Here is a 23020-nt window from a genome sequence, read left to right as displayed (position 1 = left end):
GAGGAAAAGATCATTTTAACTTGGTTAATCTGTCTTGCTGGTTAAAAAAAAAAAAACTAAAATCAGATGCTGCGCAGGTAGTTATTATATAAAACTTCATTTGAACCAAAAGTGCTTTTTTGGGGGGCAGAGAGCTGGGAATAATTTCCCACCAGTTGAACCTGCCAGCTTGCTTTTATAAATGCTGACTGAAAACACCTCAGTTATCGATGGAGTTGGAAATGGCTTTTGCTTTGTTTGTGGCATTGATGATTTGATGAGTTTCAGAATTCTGAGAATGATTCTGAGCATGTTACTCTAACATCTATTATAATAAGATTAAATGACTTCCTCATATGTATGACAAGACAACATTTGAAAAGGGCCAATGCAGTTAATATTAGTGAAAATCTATCTAAAATACTGTTACTCTTTTGGGAGAGGAGAAAAAAAAAACATACACTCTAATGAAAAAGATGAATACACTCTACACATCAAACTAATGGCACATACAAGATCAAATACAAAATTAAAAACATACAAACATACAAGGCTGAAAAATACTCTTTTTTATTATCTTTTTCCTTTTTTTTAGGTTTAAAAGTGCTAGAATTCAGATCAGCTCACAGAAAACCCAGGGAGGACAAACTCAAAAATTGCCAAAAGCCTTATTTTGTTGTTAAACATATATCCTCTTATTTCTTAAAAATAAATTATATCTATATAAAAAAAGTTTTGATAGCTTCAAGCCTAAAGACGAGAATATGTTCAATTCCATTGTTTTGTTTTATTTTTTATAAATTTTATAATTTTGTCTGTTCACATTTAGAATGTCCAGTTCCATTCATTTTAAATGTCCTTATGTTTTTTTGTAGTTGTTTTTTTAATTATTATTATTTTATATTATTTGTTGTTGGGAAAATGTCCAAAAATCGATGAATTCCTGTGAATCACAGATGTTTTTTGCTTTCTAATGAAACAATTATTTCTAACAGAATCACTCTTACAGTATAAGCTACACTAACTCAATTATTCTTTAGTTAGCAATTGTGCAAAAAGAAGTTTCTTCTCCCCAGGTTTTTTTTTTTTGTGTGAAAAAACAAACAAACAAAAACAAATAAATGAGGTGATGCGTTGTGTTGTTTTGAGGTCCTGTTTCAACAAACAGAATTAATATAATGACAAAACGACTAGGCAATATCCCAATCAAATGTCCCATGCTTTGAATGTCAAAGACCAGGCTGGTGACTTCTTTGTGTCTCTTTTCAGACCCTTTTCATAAAATGTTCATTCGAATCAAAGCAGCTGAAGAACAGAGAAAACGGACAAACAGTTCACGTGTACTACTGTGCATGTTTTCTGCTAAAAGATCATTTGCAGTTTAAAATGTTTCCAGAATGGTCTATGGTTGCTGGCAACCACAGCACAAAGAGCAGCATAATATTGTTTCGTCTTAGTTTTGTGATGTGGACTTTTACCTTTCTATGGTCTTTCCTGCTTGGGAGATATTCACATTTACTATAAACACAGATGTGGACACAGAATAGATTTACCCAAAATGGATTATGTGAAGAGAAAGAAAATGACATGTTCACTGCCTTCACTGCTGGTACGCTGGTCATCTGTTTCTTCCTCACATGGCCATTGGTAATGAATGATTATTTGGTAAGAACTTGTGCAGTCCACTTACTGTGAGATGGCAATTTATAAGAGATTATATGACAAAACCCCTCTTAACTCCTGTTTTTGTGATGTTTTTGTAAATCCAAACTGAACCTACAGCAATTGGAATTGTGGTTTCAGACATTTCAGTGCGGTTAAACCAAAGGCTCTGTACAACCAAACACACAAATAGACTGCATCAGTCAGGTCTGATCGAATACTGAGAAAAAAAACACGCAAACTGAAACCTGGATCACATTTTGGGCCTCTAGTACTTGCTCTAAAGATTAAAGACTAGTCCATTCTACTGGATTATGCCACTATTAGTCTATTATATGCAGGTAAAATCCCATCCTATTCATCTCCTTTGACTCACACGGAAAAACAAGGAACAGGAAAAGCTATAGGGAAAAGCTAATACTTCATTTTGTTCAATATGATGCAAGATACATAATTCTGTAAACCTGCTAGACATTTATTTTTAAATTCATCAGCAATTTTTTTAATACAACTATCTAAATTACAAAATGTACTTAAGAAGCAATTATAATATATATTTTTGATGTGGTACTTTGTACACTGCAAAAAAAATTGTTTTTGTTTTGTCTTTTTTCCATTCACATATACCAGGGTTCTCATTACAATGTAATGTAATGATCTCTAAAATATAAACCTGACTAAAATTCTTTTTTTATTCTTAAAATACATATATTTTATATCATGATCTAGTGGGAAGAATGTGGAAGTGAGATATAGTTGTAGGAGACTTAAAATTAGTGCTGGAAGGAGGAAAACCATTTAGAGACTCAGATTGCTGTGGATTATTCAAAAGTACTTGGAGGATGTTTGAACTTTGTGTGTGTGTCTAATGGTAGTCTCTTTTCAGGAAGTGTGAAGGTAGAGTGGGGAAAGGGAGGGGGTTTCAGTGGGTCACCTTGGCAACCCAAAGAGGTCAAGTGCCTTCTGCTGTAAACAAAGTGCTTCTTTTAAAATAAATTGTAAACCTGTAAGATTTTAATGTAAATTTCTTTTGCTTTAGTTCTGTCAGTGTTCACATTGTACCAAATGAACAAAGTGTGCAGTTGTTTTAACCCTCTTTGCCTTTCTATTTTTAGTCCCTCTGCTTCTCTGACATAAAAACTAGTTATTTGACCATTCCAACAAATGTAAATTTGTATTTGTAACCAGAAGTTCTGGAAAAACGCATTTTAGATTATATTTTCATCTAATCAGGTACACAGTAGTTGTTTTTAAACTGCTTTTGAAATACCGATATGAATTTGTAATAATAGGGATTTGATTGAGTCTTGAATCAGATATAAACTTAAAAAAAGAAACCAACCAATTTCACTCCTTCATTCCTTCACTAATTCTTCCACTCCTGGCCATGAAGACGGTTTTAGTTTAAGGGCAACCGACTATTACCTGACTTTAAGCTTAACAGAATAGAGACAACAGAGCAAAGTCAGGCCTCACATTTGGAAAAGAAAACTAAATTCATATATCACTTCAAACTAGTCTTTCAGAGTCTCAAAGACAGATTAACTTCTCTACATTAATCTTTTTCTTCTTCTACTAATATTATTACTTTATAAAGTATGCAGTACCATGCCTTATGGCCTACTGATGCTGCTGTCTAACTACAAAATTGTAGGAGAGGGGATGGTGGGAGAGGTTCAAAGGGGTATTAAAAAAAATCATAGCTAAAATTCAGACAGCCTAAATAAAAGCTCCATAATATTTCATATGCTTGTTTTCCTCCAGGCTCATTTAAAAGCTGTTGTGCGCTTTTGTTAAGGATTCTACGTGTTCAAGTGTTCTACCTCCCCACCCCTAGTGGGACCACTAATGCTCCTCTGCCCTGAGGCCCTGTGGCAGGCCAGGGTTGGGGTGGGGACCTCATTGAAAGGCCTGGTTAAAGCGAGGCAGAGTGGTCGTACTGAGGCTAGAGCTGAACACTGGTGGGAGTGGGTGCAGAGACCCAAGACTGAGACCCCCACTGGAGCCTGGTTGCTCCTGAGGTTGAGGTTGCAAAGAGGTAAGAGGCACTGCAGCAGTTGCTGTGGCAGCATGTGGTTCGGCAGCATGCGAAGATGCTGACGATGATGAGGAAGAAGAAATGGTGGAGTAACCCATTACCAGTCCTCCTGAACTCATGGGGGCACTGTAGGGTGGCAGATTGAGTGGAAGAAAGCCCAGAAGATGAGAAAAATCCATGTTAGCAGCACACAAAGACTCAATGACAGCAGGGCTCTTGGACAAGAGTGTGTCCCCGCAAAGTTCATCCGACAATCCTGCCGAAGGTTCCATACCCTCCTTATTGGGCGATGCTGCTGAGTGGGGGTCGGTTGAGGGTGGCGGAGGTACCTGGAGTCCACTCTGTAGATCCATCAGGAAACTCTCCATCTCCAACTTCAGGGGCTTCTCCAGCAGGTATGAGGTAGATCCGAGCTGGTACTTGGTCGGTGGCTGAGGGTGCTGCTGTTGCTGATTTTGTAGGGTAGGCTGTTGCTGATGTGGAGGTGGGGAGTGATGATGATGATGAGGGTGGTGAAGGTGATGATGACGTGGGTGATGGTGGTGCAGTGAAGATGGGGGCTCCATGTGGCAACCTATTCCCATGGAATTGGATAAAGACCCTGGAACCAGTGAGTGATGGTGGCCTACACCCGGATTGGACATGGCCTGGAGATGATGAGGGTTATACATGCCCATGGGAAAAGGGGTGGCACCATGGAAAGGCTTTGCCATCATTGAGTCCTTGGTGGGTCCCATGCTGCACATCATAGGGCTTATTTCTTCTTTCACAGCACAAGGTGGAGAACCAGACCCAAGTATACCTAACATATCTGGAGACTCTGTCTTGATCTTCAGCAACTCCTGTGAGTGGCTCTTCTTTACATGACGTGTCAGATGGTCCTTTCGCCCGAAACGTTGGGCACAGTACTGGCACAGGAAGTCTTTGCGTCCCGTGTGTACCACCATGTGTCGGCGAACATCCTTTCGGGTGTAAAAGCGACGATCACAGTGGTCACAGGGGTGTTTCTTCTCCTTGGTACCACCTGAAGACTTGCCTGAGTGGCTCTTGAGGTGCTCCAAGAGTGCAGGCGTGCTCTCGTAGTTTTGCAAGCACACCTTACAGGTAAGATCACCGGCTGTGGCTGAGTGCATGGCCATGTGGCGCTTGTAGCCCAGCTTTGTGTTATAGTGTTTGCCACACTCTTCACACTTAAAAGCCTCTTTATTGGGGTCGTGAGTCTGCAGATGGTTTTTCAGGTGATCTTTGCGGTGAAACATCTTTTCGCAAAATGAACACTGATGAGTCTTCTGTGGGGAGTGTGTGGCCATATGCCTACAAAGTAGACAAAAATAGTTTTTAGCTAAAGATTGACACATTGGAAATGTCTTACTGAAATGTTGTATTCATTATGCTCATGTCAGATTGCAAGGGGACACTCTAAAGTAGGGGTATCCAAACTTGGTACTGGAGGGCCACTGGTTCCAAAATGCCTCAGCACACATGCCTGATGTTTCTAGTATGCCTAATAAAGCCATGATTAGCTAGTTCAGGTGTGTTTATTTAGGGTTGGAATTAAACTCTTCAGGACAGTGGCCTTCCAGGAACAGGACTGGACACCTCCTGCTCCTGGATGAAAACCTTCCAGCCTAGATAAGCTCCAACCAGCTACAACACACTTGCTTGAAAGTTTCTAGTAATCCTTAATACATTATTTAGCTGGTTCAATTGTGTTTAATTAAGGTTGGAGCTAAACTCTCCAGGAAGTTGGCCATCCATTAGCTGGGTTGGACATCCCTTCTCCAAAGTATAAACTATTATATCTGTGGTGTCTAAACCTGCTCCTGGAAGACACATGTCCTGCAGATTTTAGCTCCAAGGCAGCTACCTTTATAGTTTACAGTAATTCTCAAGATTTTAATTAGCTTGTTCGGATGTGTTTAATTAGGATATGAGCTAAATTTTGCAGGACAGTGGCTCTCCAGGAACAGGAACAGGATTGGACTACAGTCGTGGCCAAAAGTTTTGAGAATTACATAAATATTGGAAAAGTTGCTGCTTAAGTTTTTATAATAGCAATTTGCATATACTCCAGAATGTTATGAAGAGTGATCAGAAGAATTGCAGAGTCCTTCTTTGCCATGAAAATTAACTTAATCCCAAAAAACCTTTCCACTGCATTTCATTGCTGTCATTAAAGGACCTGCTGAGATCATTTCAGTAATCGTCTTGTTAACTCAGGTGTGAATGTTGACGAGCACAAGGCTGGAGATCATTATGTCAGGCTGATTGGGTTAGAATGGCAGACTTGACATGTTAAAAGGAGGGTGATGCTTGAAATCATTGTTCTTCCATTGTTAACCATGGTGACCTGCAAAGAAACGCTTGCAGACATCGTGTTGCATAAAAATGGCTTCACAGGCAAGGATATTGTGGCTACTAAGATTATATCTAAATCAACAATTTATAGGATCATCAAGAACTTCAAGGAAAGAGGTTCAATCCTTTAAAAATAAGGCTTCAGGGCGTCCAAGAAAGTCCAGCAAGCACCAGGATGGTTTCCTAAAGAGGATTCAGCTGCGGGATCGGAGTGCCACCAGTGCAGAGCTTGCTCAGGAATGGCAGCAGGCAGGTGTGAGCGCATCTGCACGCACAGTGAGGCCAAGACTTTTGGAAGATGGCCTGGTGTCAAGAAGGGCAGCAAAGAAGCCACTTCTCTCCAAAAAAAAAACATCAGGGACAGATTGATCTTCTGCAGAAAGCATTGTGAATGGACTGCTGAGGACTGGGGCAAAGTCATATTCTCCAATGAAGCCCCTTTCCGATTGTTTGGGGCATCTGGAAAAAGGCTTGTCCGGAGAAGAAAAGGTGAGCGCTACCATCAGTCCTGTGTCATGCCAACAGTAAAGCATCCTGACACCATTCATGTGTGGGGTTGCTTCTCATCCAAGGGAGTGGGCTCACTCACAATTCTGGCCAAAAACACAGCCATTAATAAAGAATGGTACCAAAACACCCTCCAAAAGCAACTTCTTCCAACAATCCAACAACACTTTGGTGAAGAACAATGCATTTTCCAGCACGATGGAGCACCGTGCCATAAGGCAAAAGTGATAACTAAGTGGCCCGGGGACCAGAATGTTGAAATTTTGGGTTCATGGCCTGGAAACTCCCCAGATCTTAATCCCATTGAGAACTTGTGGTCAATCCTCAAGAGGCGGGTGGACAAACAAAAACCCACTAATTCTGACAAACTCCAAGAAGTGATTATGAAAGAATGGGTTGCTATCAGTCAGGATTTGGCCCAGAAGTTGATTGAGAGCATGCCCAGTCGAATTGCAGAGGTCCTGAAAAAGAAGGGCCAACACTGCAAATACTGACTCTTTGCATAAATGTCATGCAATTGTCAATAAAAGCCTTTGAAACGTATGAAGTGCTTGTAATTATATTTCAGTACATCACAGAAACAACTGAAACAAAGATCTAAAAGCAGTTTAGCAGCAAACTTTTTGAAAACGAATATTTATGTAATTCTCAAAACTTTTGGCCACGACTGTACACTCCTGTACTTTATACTATTTTAACCCAGAACAAAGCAATTTCCAATGCTAGCCATGCTACTGAGAGTGGTATTTAGCTGAGAATCCTGTGCACTTATCTTCTTTACACTACAAACATATGAAGCTCTTGTTTTCACTCGTGTCTGACCCCGACAAAGATTTTCACTCCCACCTATTATGTAATTGCCATGGACAAATGGCATTTTTGTAATGACATTACAAAAATTAATTATTCTATTACACTTAAAGTATACTGTGGCCTTTATATGCAAGTAGCACCTACCTAAAGAGCTTATATTTGGAGCTGAAAGCCTTAGGGCAATGGGGCTGGGAACAGTGGAAAGGTTTCTCTCCTGTGTGACAGAACACGTGGAGCCGGAGCTTATCCGGTGAGCTGAAGATGGCACCGCACACCAAACACTCTTTCCCACTGCCTCTCCCGTCCCTCTCCCTCTCTTTCTCGTTCTCTGCCTCTCTTTCTGTCCTCCCTGCAGCGGGACCTCCAAACACTTTGGTGGCGCCTCGTCGTTCCTTGTCCTCCAGCGTCAGTGTGGCAATATGGTGTGGGGCATCGGCGGCAGATGCTGCCATGGCAGCCCTAGGGTGCCGTTGCCATTGAAACTCGGCCGTGGCTGCCCTGCCTTCCAGGCTCTGGTTCGATATCACAGCAACGTTTAAGGGGATGCAGCCTCCTAAATTGTCTGCTATGTGTACAACATGTGACCAACAAAAAAATAAATAAACAGCAGGCATTTTTAAGCATGTCAATTTATGTCTTTTCTTACACACATGTATGTGCTGAAAACTTTTTGTTTACCTTCACACTCTCATCCAGTCCCACCTGCCATGACTGAGGCTGAGTAGATGATGATAGTGCTCATCATTATCTTCACCCTTTCATAGAAATAAAAGACATAAAACGTTGATTAGTGTTTAACTTCAAATATCTGATTTCAGTTTATATATATATATATATATATATATATATATATATATATATATGTATATATATATATATATATATATATATATATATATATATATGTATATATATATATATATATATATATATATATATATATATATATATATATATATATGTATATATATATATAAAATGAGCACTTTTCTACAAGGTTTGTTAATATTAGTTAACTTGATCTAACTGTAAACAATACTTTAAGAGCATTTACTGAACTTAAATTCACAAGTTGTAAATTGTCCCATTATTTGAATTAAGAATTGACAACAAACATATCTATGTATTACAAACATGATAATAAATCAAATAAGAATTTATAAATATTTACATGTATTAAGATGAATAAATGTTTAATGTTTATGGTTGATCAACAGACACATAGGGTTCCTTATATCAGCATTAAGGTAAAAATGTGCAACTGCCTGTGGGCATACTGTAACCAATCTAAACACATTTCCAGTGCCACTACGCTAGCTAGAGGGCAGTAATGTACAGAACTCTTAATAAATTGGGCAGACAAAATCGGCAGTTCTTCTCTTCTGTACCGCATCAACTATCGAGGTGCCCAAAGTAAGCTTTGTGTGTCCATGCATTTTCTGTCATGCATGTGTGTGCATGTTCTCCAGTGTTATGAAATGGTGTAAGGCTCCTGTAATCCTAAAGCAAACACAGACACAAAGCTGCCTCTAGGGATGACAAATAAATTAGCACCTTAAATAGCACAACCTGTTTAAAAAAAACATGTAAAACCCCATGGCACAGGCATCCATTTAACATTAGTATGGAGTATTATTTATTAACATCCCTTTAATGAAGGATGCATCATGTTGCTTTAATATTAATGAACATTATTTGGTATGATACAGAGTATTGTTTCTTTCTTAATCTCTCTATCGCTCATGAGTTAACTTCTAGTCAGTGGCCATTTTGGTTAGAGTTCAAAATCCACCTGATCCCTGCTGACCACACAGTTTCTAATGTGGCAAAAACAAAGAATCACATGAGCCTAAAATGTAAACACTTACAAACAAACACAGGTTACTACTGTTATTCAGTACACCAGACTTCATAACCAAACAATAAACCACTAAGTATTTATTTGTTAATTAATTTGTTGAGGTCAACAATCAATACTTTTATTTTGCAAGGATGTATTAATTTGCTCTAAAGCGACAGCTACGGCTTTTAGAATCTCACAAAATATAAATTTCAAATGAATTGTGTACTTTTGAACCTTTCTATCCATCAAAGAATCCAAATGCTGCATGGTTTCCACAAAAATATAAAGCAGCACAACTATCTGGAACATTGATAATAATAAAAACTGTTTCCTGAAAACAGCCAATCAGAATATAAGATTGATTTCTAAAGGATCGTGTGACATTGAAGAGTAATGATTCTGAAAATTCAGCTTTGGTATCACTGGAATACATTACATTTTTTAAAAAGTCAACAAAAAAATATATCTTACATTTAAAAAAAAAAAGAAGTCAACAAAAAAATATATATTCCACATTCCTTAATATGAACGATTCTGTGTATATTATTCTAAAGACAAAAGTCTTCTGTCAATTCTGGCACATGACACCCATTCTTCATCTAATCCAATCGCCAATGATAAACTTTATCCAAGACATTTTTTCCTCACTGATTATATTGTTTTTTCAGATATATGGTTAGGGTTAGGGTTACTACATAAGTAAACAAGTTGCAAATGAAAATTCATGTTGACTTTAAAGGAGTATGTTTATCCATATGTATGTGGATAAGAGGAAGTGACAGCTGTGTGGCGCTGCTGCAGTCGTCACCCAGCGGGGAGGCTGCAGGGGGTGACACTACTCCATTCAGCTGCTCCAGGAAGCCCTGCGCCATTGTCATGCTTCTCCACCGCAAACATTCCACATGCATACACCCCATCCGTCACACAGCACATGATGTATGCGCACTCAAATAAACACTGACTTGCAATTCTGACACTAACTCCAACACTACTATCCAAAAGCTACCCATTACAAAACCGCCAGCATTTTAGCGTACGAGTGTATCCATGCAATCTGAACAGTCTTTGAGCGTTTCATTAGAGTTTGACACATCAGTTTGTGGGGGTGTGCAGTTTATGTATGACCCTCCTCTCTTTAGGCCACACAAACTCATGCTGCCACAGAGGGGGGAACTGGCCATCCATACTGGCTGGGTGAGTGTGTCTGAGGTTTTGTTTTGAGATTAAAGGGTTTTCACATTCCTCTGGCCCGGGGGTCAGAGGTCACCGTGTACACCATGCTGCCTCCTGTGTGCAGGTTTAACCCTTTCTGGCCGAAGGCAGAGAGTGAGAGAACAGCTAATTCAATGTCAAATACACTGTTACAGTGCTCATAGACAAATACATAAGAAATCTGCACCCAATGAAATCAACACACATTGCCACAGAAATTAAATAGCCATTTTTTGCAAACTCAAGGGAATATTAACCACAACTTTACGATTAGCCATTAAAATATTTTGCTCCGCTCAACTGAATTTTAAGTGTTGCTCATTCAATCAAACGCTTTATATCAGGTGTCTTTAACTACTATGTGTTTCTACAGTATAAAGTTTTATGTACAATGTACTTATTGTGTACATGTTGTATTGCAAAACGCTGTTACTGAGGAGGGATACAGGTAGGGTTAGGGACAGGTCTAGTGGTTTGGTTAGGTTTTAGGGTGGATTAGGTAGAATATGTTGGTTCAAAAGTGAAATTATAGATGTAAATACAGAAATTAAAGATTAAATTTAAGTACAACGTAAAACATGCATGTACACAATAAGTACTTTGATCAAATTATGTATTTCAATGTTAATAGTACATAGTAGTTAGTTAAAGACATTTAAAATGGGTCTGCTCAACTTGTTCATTTGCCATTTTGTATGTATCATAAACTTTAAAAAACAAATTTGTCCTAAAATGACTAAAAATCTTCAGAAGACTTAAAATAGCACACTGAGAGGGAAAAAGAAAATCTAAATTTAGTTTTTTTTTTGTATAACCACTCTTATGGCAAATTTAGACCTTCTATACAATCAAAACACTTTACACAATACTATGGTAATTTGAATAATTTTAATGCAAAATATCAGTTCTTGGGCTATAATACTAGAATGAATAGAATCTGCCCTGATTCAATGCAATTTACTCATTGCTACATTCACAGTACAAACTTTAAACATTATAAAGAGGAAAGTTGTCAGAATTTTCTATAACTATAACTTTATTTTTCAACTACATGTAAACTATCACTAAGAATAAAGCTTACAAGATGCTCACACAAAGTTGGCAGAATCATTTTCTATGCTGTAACTTTATTTTGAGCTATTGTGCGGAGTATGACTCTTGTTGAAGTATTACACATATTTTATTTAAATACATAGATTGAATATTGACTCCAGCAAAATACTCTATTACTGAGAGAAATAGAGAGAAAATTAAGAGTATATAAAACCTTAAATATCTTATTTCCATTGAAAATTGTCAAAATATTTAGAGACAGAATGAACTGAGTGCCTTTTCTTGAATGTGTGTTTATGGAGCTATACACAAAAATGATTTCAGCTGAAATTAAGACTGCCTACTCCTGTCATGGAGTGACTTAAAAAAAAAAAAGCAAATGTTTGTAAAACATCTACCCAATCAGAGAGCGTATCAAAAGGTCATTGAGTGCACTTCTGGTGAACTTCCACCAGGGGGGAGGGACTTACAAACAAGAAAGATGACTTGATTTGATCTGCACACATGAACAAACTTCACCTGTCCTGGACTCCAATAAACAGAATCTATTCACTCAAATCACAAAATAAAAGTCAAAATATTTCATTTGACATGCAAACCATATCAGTGTCACTTATGGGCAAGATTAAATATACTCCGTCCTTTGGCAAATAAGAAAATAAGAGATGAATAACACATGAAACCATGGCTATGTGAACCAAAGTCTCAAGCTTCACAAGTCTCAAGTCTTGTGAGGGTTTTATTAACACAGAGGCACACGACCCTCAACGTGTTCCGGAAAAAAAAGAAGTTCAGTTACCAAAAATAGCCCGTGAGTTCACCATACTGAGCTAAAGTGACAACAGCCGCGCTCGAGAGAGGGAGACGAGGGAGATTACGAGAGTGTGGTAGTTAAGCAAAGCAACAGATGGCACAGAGAGCGAGTGACAGAAAAGAATGTCAGAGAGGAAGGAAAGAGGAAGGAGAGAAAGAGAGAGAAGAAAGAAAGAGCTCTCGGTCAGTGATAGTCACACAGACTCCAGAGGGGACGATGGCTAGTCATGCTATACTGACCACATTGACAAGGGATGACAGGCAGAGGAAGAAGGGGGAGCAACTGCAACAGGAGATGCCAGATATGAGACCTGCGGGGGACAGAGAGTATGTGTGTGTGTTATCTTCACGTTCAGGGGCTTAAACACAAACAAAGACAACTTTTAACCTGAGGGCTGATGAAAAACCACAATGCGCACTTTGTTCAAGTCATTTTGGACCTGTAGTTACAAATCAACATGTGCTTATGTTCAAGTACACTTTTTTAAACACTCGTAGCTGTTCGAAAATCTATCTGGTCACACTTCTGTGACCCCACCCACACGGTGCTCTCTGTGGCGCTTGCTGTGACGGACAGGTTTCACTTCCTCAAACAGTGTCCGTTTGGACTGTACTAAAATCTTAGCGGGGGTCGTGGAGAACGGAAAGCTCTCCTGCAAGGTAAAGGCCTGCCAAACCATCAACAGTTACACTGCACTGGCCCTGGCTACCAGCACGGGATGTGGCCACAGTCTCCGCCCACCTCCACATTAAACACATCCACCAGCCTGGGCACAAACACAGGGAAACGCAGCTATACTTAGCCCCGCTGCGGTTGACCGTTACAGCAGGCCAGCTCACCTCATCTGCCTTGTGTTTGTCTCATTAGAACAGATTTGATTGGTGCATTTCATTCTCCACAATCGCTAAGGGAAGTGGTAAAGTGCACTGTGTGATTCTTCAAAAGAATCTCACAGTGACAAGTGGATGACTAGCAACAAAAAGGACTATAAACAAAAAGGCACAATAAAAACGCTCTATATAAAAAACCCAGGCACTATATTTTTAGGGCTGTAGCTATCGAATATTTCAGTAATCGAGTATTCTACCAAAAATTCCATCAATTAATCGAGTAATCGGATAAAATGTGTTTTTGCTTAATTAAAGTGCAATATTATTTATGCAAGAGAAAATAAGACTCCCGGGTCTCTTAAAATGAACAACTAAGTTTCCTTTTTTAGAAAAAAAATATTTTTATTTTTTAAATGCATAGAATGCAATGCATACATCAAAAATAAACATTTAATTATTACCCATTGTTTCTCTGTCTGTACTTGTATTGTGAACAATGACAAGAAAGTTGACAGATGAATTAAGTGCTTTTAAGTCCCATTCAGTTGGGGTTTTAAATAAAGCATTTTCTGAGATGCAGATGCACATTAAACATTAAACACATAAAACATTTAATTTATCTTTTAATTATTGAAAATTAAGCAAACTTAACTTTTTGGTAAACAAAGGGGATTTACTATGAAAAATAAAACATGGAAGAAATTTTGTATGATTAAACCTTAAAAGAATAAAAAAAATTATAATAATGTTTGATTTTTTTTAGTAGTAGGCTATGTACATTCTGCTGAACAATAGTAATACATCTCTGCCAAATACTTGTCTAAAACAGGAAACATTTTGACGGCTTGACGTACCTTTACAGCTCTGTGTATGTGATGTGACGCTAGTTTTACTCAAATCAAACGGTCAGATGCTCATGAAGTGACTGTCAGAGCAGTTCTGGAGATGTTGTTCATGTGTTCACGTCTTATTTAGTGTGACAGCAGACGCTGAAATTACCGCGAGCGTCACGCGCGCTTCAGTGTGTGTTAAAAAAGGAAGACGCGCTTCTGCTCCATTCATTAACAGAGACACGCAGAACATGCAGGATTCATATTTAAATAGACTGTCCGCGCTAAATATTTACAAATATTAGTCCATATCGTGATTTGATGTAAGTGCAATGACCTATTTTTTATTAATTAATTCAAAATTTGGCAAATTCCGTGCCATTCTGCGTTAAACTGTAAATTCCGTTTTTATGACTGGATTCCACGATTCCCTCCACGTTTTCTGCATCGCGGAAATAGGGCCCTAGTTGTGGTATGAGGTTCTCTTTACGTTTGCCCATGCCCTCAAATCAAAACACTGCTGACTGCTTGTAGTATGCGATTTCGGACGCAGGGCTTGTGTCTCTTTCCACTTTGTGGGTGACGTAAATGCGTTGTGTCACATTAAAACAATCATTGCGAAAGAACCTGACGTGAGATTTAAAATAAATTAAAAGAGGCTTTGAGGCAGAGGAATTTGCCTCGATCATTTTTTGTAATCGAGTTACTCAAGGAATCGTTTCAGCCCTATATATATTTATATATATATATTCTCGTGTTTTTACATTAGTCTCTTATGCTCACCAATGCTGCATTTATTTGATCAAGAATACAATAAAAATAGTAATATTGTGAAATATTAAAAAAATTTCAGTCTCATTACTCCAGCCTTCAGTGTCACATGATCCTTCAGAAATCATTATAATACAGTACATAATATAATCTTCTGTATAATGTTTTTATTGTCACGTTTGATCAGTTTTATACATCCCTGTTGAATACAATTCTGAATTTAAATAAAAATAAAAAATTAAAGCAGCAAACTTTGCATGCTATATAATTCAAGAAAGGTGCTTTTATCCTATAAAATGATGTAGTTACAGAATCTACCAGCATGCTAGCCAGATAAACCTTGACCCCTTGAGCAGAGGTGGGTAGAGTACCCAAAAACTGTACTCAAGTAAAAGTACTTCTAGAAATATTTACTCAAGTAAAAGTAAAAGTACTAGTCTGAATAGTTCCTTGAGTAAGAGTAAAAGAGTATCGGATAAAAAATCTAATCAAGTAGTTAGTTACTTTGGGTCATATATACTGAGCCTATTATTATTTAAATATATAGATAAAATGTATGTAATGAATGTATGTGTGTATAAATGTATATATATATATTTCATCAGCTTTTTTACTCCAGTCTTCAATGACACATAATCCTTCAGAAATCATTCCAATATGTTGATTTACTATCAATTATGTTCTTTTTATCTTTCTATACATTAAATAATTCCAAAAAAAATATTAAGCAGCAAAACTGTTGATAATAAATCAATATATTAGAATTATATTTTGAAGGATCATAACTCTGAAAACTGGAGTAACAGCTGATAAAAATTCGGATTTGCATCACACAATAAATTATATTTTAAAGTATGTATTATATATGTATAAATACATATATATGGGGGTCGTCATGTGACACACAGCAGCTACAACAGCATATTGGCAAATTATTATTAAGCATTTTTTATTCATTATTTTTTCATTTTTATTAGAAACATTCCCAGACGCATGAACTATATAATGAAATATCTAGATTCTCACATTTCATAGAATGTTAATAATGATAATATGCGATGGTCAAAGTAGCCTAATTATGTAATTTATTATAAAACCCTGTCTGTTTACTTAAGTAACAGATATAGGTGTCATGCCATAACATATTTTTAATACGACTGACTTTATATTAAATGTGAATTTAACATTGAAAGTCAATGTGATATAAAAACTGCTACTAATCTTTCATTGTTCAGAAAGAGAGCAAGTAACATTTACATTATTAAAGATCATTTTCACTGACAGTCTAGAGTTCAATCACTCTCAGAAACTCCCATTAAAATCACTGAACCTGTTAACACTGTGAAATCAATATCTTAATTATGGATTCATACACACATCTGCACTTTGTTGTTTCTGACGAGAGAATTCGCCAGAAAGAGGTATTTAGTCAGTGAGCGAGTGAAGGAAGCACCAGCATTTTAGCGATGACTCATCTGAACGCCTCTGATTGGCCAATGCATTCATAAGCTCAACAGAATCTTGTGTGATTGGTTATAATGCACAGCACTGTAAAAACGCGTTTTCAATGCTGCTGATGTTCTTAAACGTTACAACTCTGAGTGAACCGCTTCAAAAGCTCAGCGCGTGCGGCAGGGAACTGAACGAATCATTCAAACTGATTCATGAACCAATTCACTCGTTTGCCAATTGGTTTGATTAAGCCTTTGAACAGAGTTGACTCAAAAGAATGAATCAGTCGCGAATGGGCATCGTTCATTGCCCAGAGAAAAGTAGACGGCGCGTTTGGAATAAACTGAAGCATTATAACATTTATTGCATTAAGATAAAGTAACGAGAGGAGCGTCGCCCACAGTAATGAAGTAAAAGTACAGATTTTTCCCAAAAAATTTCCTCAAGTAAGAGTAAAAGTACCCATCTTTTAATATACTCCAAAAAGTATTAGTTACCCCCAAAAATTACTCAAGTAAATGTAACGAAGTAAATGTAACTCGTTACTACCCACCTCTGCCCTTGAGTCATACAATGAAATTTGGATATTATGGGTGATGACTTATTAAAAACAGAAACAGAAAACCATATTTTACTAAAAATGATGCACACCTGAGAAAGGATGAAAGTTCATGCACAAATCAAAGTGAGAGACTAAGGAGAGCAAACTACTCACAGAAACCTATGGCTCAAGAATAACAATAGTTTATTTGCCCATAACTAACAAGCACAAAGGTGCCGCAACAGATCATCTCCGTCCCTGATGGCAACAAAATCACACAGCACAGCTATCTTGCTTTCTTTCACTCCCTCTCTCTTGGTGTGCCATTAGTGTGGTTAAAGTGGGCAAGAAAAATAAACAGATTGAAGTTCTATTGAGGTAGGATTGCCAAAGAACAATTCATCACACCATCCAAAAACGCTCCACTGAAGATCTCTCACAGAAATGGACAGAACAGACACATACCGTAAAGCTATAGCATATAACACCTTTTCTAAAATGTATCAAACTGAATAAATACTAGCACAACTGGAAAATTTAAAGGTATAGTTCACCCAAAATAAAAAAAAAATTCTGCAATCTGTCATTTACTGTCTCTCCGTTCATTTAAAACCTCTATGGTTTTATTACACAAAGGAAGATATTCTGAAGAATGTTAACCAAATACATTGAATACTGGTAACCAAACAGCTATGGTGACTTTTGACTTCTATTCTATGGACAATAAATAAACAAATAGACAGATATTTTCAAAATCTCTTCTTTTGTATTCCGCATAAGAAGTCATTTTCATCTTGAATATTAAGGCTCAGCTTTATGTCATTTTTCTGGAAAGTCTCAAGTTCTGAAAGTCTACAGAAGAAAGTAAGTCATACAGGTTTGGAATGACATGAGGTTGAATAAATTACAACAATTAAAATTTTTTATTATTCATTTGCATTGAGTAAACTGAGTCTTTTAAGCAATACTGCATTCAAGGTTGTGTTCTATTTTAAATACAGCCGTGGTAAAATTACTTTGTTAGACACTACGCCACTAAGTGACTAAATTCACAATGCAGTACAGCCTTGAGTGCATTACAGCTTTTCTAAAATAGTTCATGCATATTAAAATTTTAATTTTGAAGAATTAATGAAAATGTTATTTTGTGCGGGAATAATTATACACACCATCATTCTGCTGGAACAGTGATCCTACACTAGTGGGTCATGACCCAAATGACCCAAAAATGGGTTAAACAAGCTTAATATTTGGCTTATCGGGTGCCGAACAGTGATATACATAGCAGGTGAGTAAGAAATGTTCAGCATCATAGCTGTTAGCACACTGTGTTCTTCACCAGCATGACTGGAACTATCCATTTTGTAATTCTGGACAAACAACACATTCAAAACTGCCCACATAAATCTGAAAAGTCAGCAAGAAACGTTTCCGCTCCATTGATTTTATAACCACTGACCCCGCGGTGCACAAACGCCATAGAGTAAACAGCACTATCTGCATCCCCTTTCATTCATCCTTTCTTCACGCTGAAAAAAGCTCTCAATATACTTGTAGCATGAAGACATCTGGCCAACACACGGACCCCACTTAACGACGCCTGAGAAAAAAGGAGGGAAAAGAAAATTAACAGGCTCCACACACAAAGGCCAATTAAAGCGGGTTCCCTCCCTGATCTAATTTGTGGCCAAGCAATGACCAAGCAAACATGCCAGTGTTTAGCTGAAGGGGGGTTTTGCTTTAAGTCTGATTTTGGCTATCAGAAGCTCCAAACGCTGGATAACAGGAAAAGGCATGTGTGGAGTTAAAGACATCGCTGCCAGATGCTTTTCTGATTTCCTCAGGGATTCCCCTTGTGAATGCTGAAACACAACTATATAAGACAGGACGAGATCTTGAGGTTTTTTGGTTTCCACATAAATGTAAATAAGCAGGTGATCTGAGGGCAGAGAGCCAGAGCATGGTGGAGACAGATCAGAGGTTAAAGATATTTCAGGTTTTATATGTAGCTCTAGTGTATGTGGGGTTCACATTGTGGGTTGATGTTGACGTGACTGTGAATGGGGTGTGTGTGTGAGCTGAGGTGAGTCAGGGGAAACCCCTTCTGGCAGGGAGTCCTGGCGCTGACACAGAGCTCCAGAACAGCAGGCATCCTGCCAGACGGCAACGTGCCAACTCTCTTCCTCTCTCTCCCGCACACTCCCTACCGCATCCCTCAAACATTTCTCTCTATTACAGCGTTTTAATGTCTCTGCTTTACATCTCAATCACTTGTTTATTATTTCATTCTGTCACTCCTTCAGCATTTTCACTCATGCGCTTCCTAAAATTGCTGTTAGAGACGCAGAGTATTAACTGGTAAAATGAATGACGCAGTCCAAAATCAACTGGTATTTTTCTTTGTTTTTATTAAACTACATTTTTGTTTAAACTATTATTTTTCTGATTGCATATTTGTGACAGATGATTGAGATGAGCAACTTCTTATTTCTTTGTAAAAGTCCACCGGTAATAAAAACGTGAACAATACTTGACTTTGTTTCCCAAATATGTGTTTTTATTAGCTTATTGTGAACACAAAAATTATAGACGCATCAAAAAAGCATATATATATACTTCTATTCAGCCAGGATGCATTAAACTGATCAAAAGTGTCTATTTCAAATAAATGCTGTTCATCAAAGAACAATTTTCAACATTGATAATAATAAGAAAGGTTTTCTCAAGCACCAAATCCGCATAAACATTTCTGAAGGATCATGTGACGCTGAAGACTTTGCTTCATAGAAATGAATTACATTTTAAAATATATTCTAATAGAAAACAGTTATTTTAAATTGTAATAACATTTCACAATATTACTGTTTTTACTGAATTTTTGACAATTACATTTTTTTTTTCAAATATATACAGCCTTCGTGAGCAGAAGAGACTTTAAAAACATCAACAAATCTTATTGACCCCAAACTTTTTAACAGTAGTGTATATATAAATATTCACACACAATATCCTTTATATAGACATTGAAAAACACCAGTTAATACTTGAAAGTAAAGTAAAAAACTAGAACCATGACGTCACAAATAATGGAAATAACCTGATGTTGAAACTGTTGTTGCTTAAACCTTTAATCCTAAACTTGTGCAAACTTTTAATCACCTCTAAATTGTACTTTTTACTTTTACGAGTTAAAGCTGCCAATAAAACTCAATTACTCACTCGCAGAAACATCTGAACTTCTATTTAGACGTCTCTAATCCAACAGCGTTTCAAACAAGTGCAGATTTTATTTTAATGACATGAAAATACGCACACTAAAATCTGCTCGGTTTCTTCTCTCCCTTGGTTCTCTTTCAGACAGGTCAGCAACAAACAATCTCTAAGTTAAGCTTCGTAAGCGCCGCTTAAAACAACAGGCATTGTTGCGACAACCCTTTTGTTTACAGATAACTTCAACACTTTACAATAGACCTCTTTCCCTTTCAGCCTTTCCGTCAATCAACTCCAAAGTTAGCTCTTATTTTGTTTACTGCAGGAAAGCCCACCTCTCCCTCCTTTCCCGTCTGTGTTTCAAAGGATGTGCAGTAAAGGAGAGACGAGGAGGAGGGGGCAGCGAAAGTTGTAAAAATAACATTCCTGCATAAACAGGCTCTGAAAATGGTGGCGGGGCAGAACGCATTCCTCACATTTCTTTCCAAACGTGATCCGTTTCTGCATCTCACCGCCGGACGCTCAGTCAGAGAAATGACAGTCGCTGCAGGATGACATATTGATAACACAAACAACATCTGATTTGAGAGGCTATTTCACACCGATAACTATATATAGTTTATTTTACTATTTTTCAGTTTTAATAATTTTATGGTGCTTTTGTCGTTTTATGCAATTCTATTTTTCTATATAGCCTTTACTAATTTTTATTTCCCTTTTGGTATTTTAATGTTGTGTTTTTGTTTTTTTTATATGTCTATATAGTTTATATACTTTTTTCAGAGTTAGTAATTTTATTAGTTTAGTAATTGTATTCTGTTTTTGCCATTTAATTCTGTTTTTTTTTTTTTTACGTTTCATTAGTTTAGTTTTAGTTATTTAAGTACATTAAGTTGAACAGGAATGAGAAATGTGGCAACTAGCTGAAATAATTATATTTTTAATATTTTATATTATATCGGTTTTGTAAAAAAAAAAAATCTTTATAGTTTTTGTTTCTGTTAACTATAATAACCTTGCTCCGCTCACATGTTGATTAAAAGAACCAGCTCAAAGTCATGTGTTCATGAATCAGACTACACCGCTCATGCTCTATGTTTGTTTTTGGGGAGAGCTCACAAGACTAAGTAAAAATAGAAAGATATTCAGGGTCTCACCACATTTGATACACAAACTACAAACTCACATTCACAATAGAACCACAAAATAAGTCTCACTTGGTCTACAAACAAACACAGATTTCTATGGCCATATATCACTTTTTGTTTCCAGAGATCTCAGCAGACACGAGTCCTGTTCTGTGTGTGTAAAACTGAGCTTCTGGTTGAACCAGGGTCAGCACCAGTGCAGATATTTGATGACTTATTATTAGAGAAGAACAAGCATGAATTGTGATGCAGTGAGGTCGGGCCCTTCCATAAGGAATCTCTCGAAGCTTCTCTGATGACAGTAAGAGATCAGCTATGCATTACAGCTCCCCTCCTCGCTCACACACACATAAAGACGTGTGTATTGATGTAGGTAACAAAACACTGGTGCCTGAGTTCGCCGTACAGATGTGCAATGAAAATCCTGCATGAGGGTAAAGAGAAAGAAAAAAGGGCTATGGAGAGAAAGAGAGCGATGTGTGTGTCGGGGGGAGGACTCCCTGTAGGCCGTGAGGTGAAAGACACCGAGGCAGAGCAGTTATTCATTAAGACGCTGCTCTCTCTTCCTCTATTCTCTCTTTCCCCGGAGCTAAAAACACTTGTTCTCCCTTCAATGGCTGTCTAACCTGGGGTGGTCTTCCAGCCCACTACCTACACCCACCAATCAACACCACAACGCTGAGCTGCGTGACTGTGTGCATGTGTATGTGTGCATGCAGATACATTCCTTTTCATGCACAAAGACATTAAAAGAAGGAACTTTAATACTTAATACTTAAAATTAGGGATGGGCGTTTTCCGCAAATATCACATTCGAATATTTGAGCTCACAAAAAACGAATATTCGAATATTCGTTTATTTAAATTAAGTTAAATGAGACAGACGTTATTTTTCAGCAACATTTATTGTTTCCGTCATTTTGAACAAGCTTACACACAATAAGCTTGAACATCACACATCGTGTTTTGTAGCTGAAAACCTTTAACAATGCATGCAAACAAACAAAAGTAGATTAAAAGCAACAAAACTGAACAAAGAAAAAATGTAAAGCAGCCTGCAGCAATTAGGCTATTGTAGAACGTAGCCTACACTTAACTTTGAAACTTTTAAACTGTCAGCAAATCTTTTTTGCTTTTTTTTCTATTGTTTTACATGTTCTTGTTAAGAAACGGGCATGTAAACATGATCGGGGGAAAGTCGGCTCCTAAGTCAGTTAACAATAAGGCCGGCTGCGGAGAAAACGCGCTCTGACGGCACAGACGTTGGCGGGACTCACAAATAACGGTGTGCTAAGCGAATAAGTTTTGTGAAGCGCTTCGTGTTTTCGTTTCACCACTGAATGGGATCCTCATCTGGTGGAATACATGGCTCCAGCAAGAACTGTTCCCACTCGTCTCGGCTGGACTCTCTGTAATCATCGCTGAAGAACTGGCTCAGCCTTTTCCGACGAGTGGGCATTGCCGCATCCTCTTCATCGTTGGTGACGGCGGCTGCATCCGCACCACTCGCATTAAGGAAAATGTTCTGATAATGTTCAAAAAGTTTTTTTCTTACTTCTCTCATGTTTTCGTCGAGGAACCTGAGATGTTTGTGCCGAGGGTCTAGGGCAGACGCGAGAAGAGGAGTTTTCACTGCATTCTCCAAGTTAGCGGTGTTTATTCGTTGCTTGAGAGATGCCTCAATGTTCTTGAATTCGGTCACTTTCTACAACCCGAATTCCGGAAAAGTTGGGACGTTTTTTACATTTTAATAAAATGAAAACTAAAAGACTTTCAAATCACATGAGCCAATATTTTATTCACAATAGAACATAGATAACATAGCAAATGTTTAAACTGAGAAAGTTTACAATTTTATGCACAAAATGAGCTCATTTCAATTTTGATTTCTGCTACAGGTCTCAAAATAGTTGGGACGGGGCATGTTTACCATGGTGTAGCATCTCCTTTTCTTTTCAA

At 37.6% G+C, this 23020-nt stretch overlaps 1 protein-coding gene across 2 annotated transcripts in view; it reads right to left on the bottom strand.

Moving 5' to 3' along the window:
- Positions 1-1722: 1722 nt before the first annotated feature.
- LOC132129411 (zinc finger protein PLAGL2-like) overlaps positions 1723-23020 on the bottom strand; it is a 40328-nt gene continuing 19030 nt past the window's right edge. Inside the window, exons 2-4 of one of the 2 annotated variants that reach the window (XM_059540988.1) lie at positions 8036-8112; positions 7502-7922; positions 1723-4993 (exon numbers count right to left, since the gene is read on the bottom strand). In XM_059540988.1, coding sequence (XP_059396971.1) covers positions 3541-4993; positions 7502-7809 — 1761 coding nt within the window. In that variant the 5' untranslated portion in view covers positions 7810-7922; positions 8036-8112 and the 3' untranslated portion in view covers positions 1723-3540. The remainder of the gene's footprint in view (positions 4994-7501; positions 7923-8035; positions 8113-23020) is intronic. The other variant, XM_059540989.1, reaches the window with a different exon arrangement.

The sequence above is a fragment of the Carassius carassius genome, chromosome 46 (assembly GCF_963082965.1).
Source record: "Carassius carassius chromosome 46, fCarCar2.1, whole genome shotgun sequence".
Lineage (NCBI taxonomy): Eukaryota > Metazoa > Chordata > Actinopteri > Cypriniformes > Cyprinidae > Carassius > Carassius carassius.
Note: the sequence above shows the minus strand (reverse complement) of the source record. Positions and strands in the feature narration are given on the sequence as shown.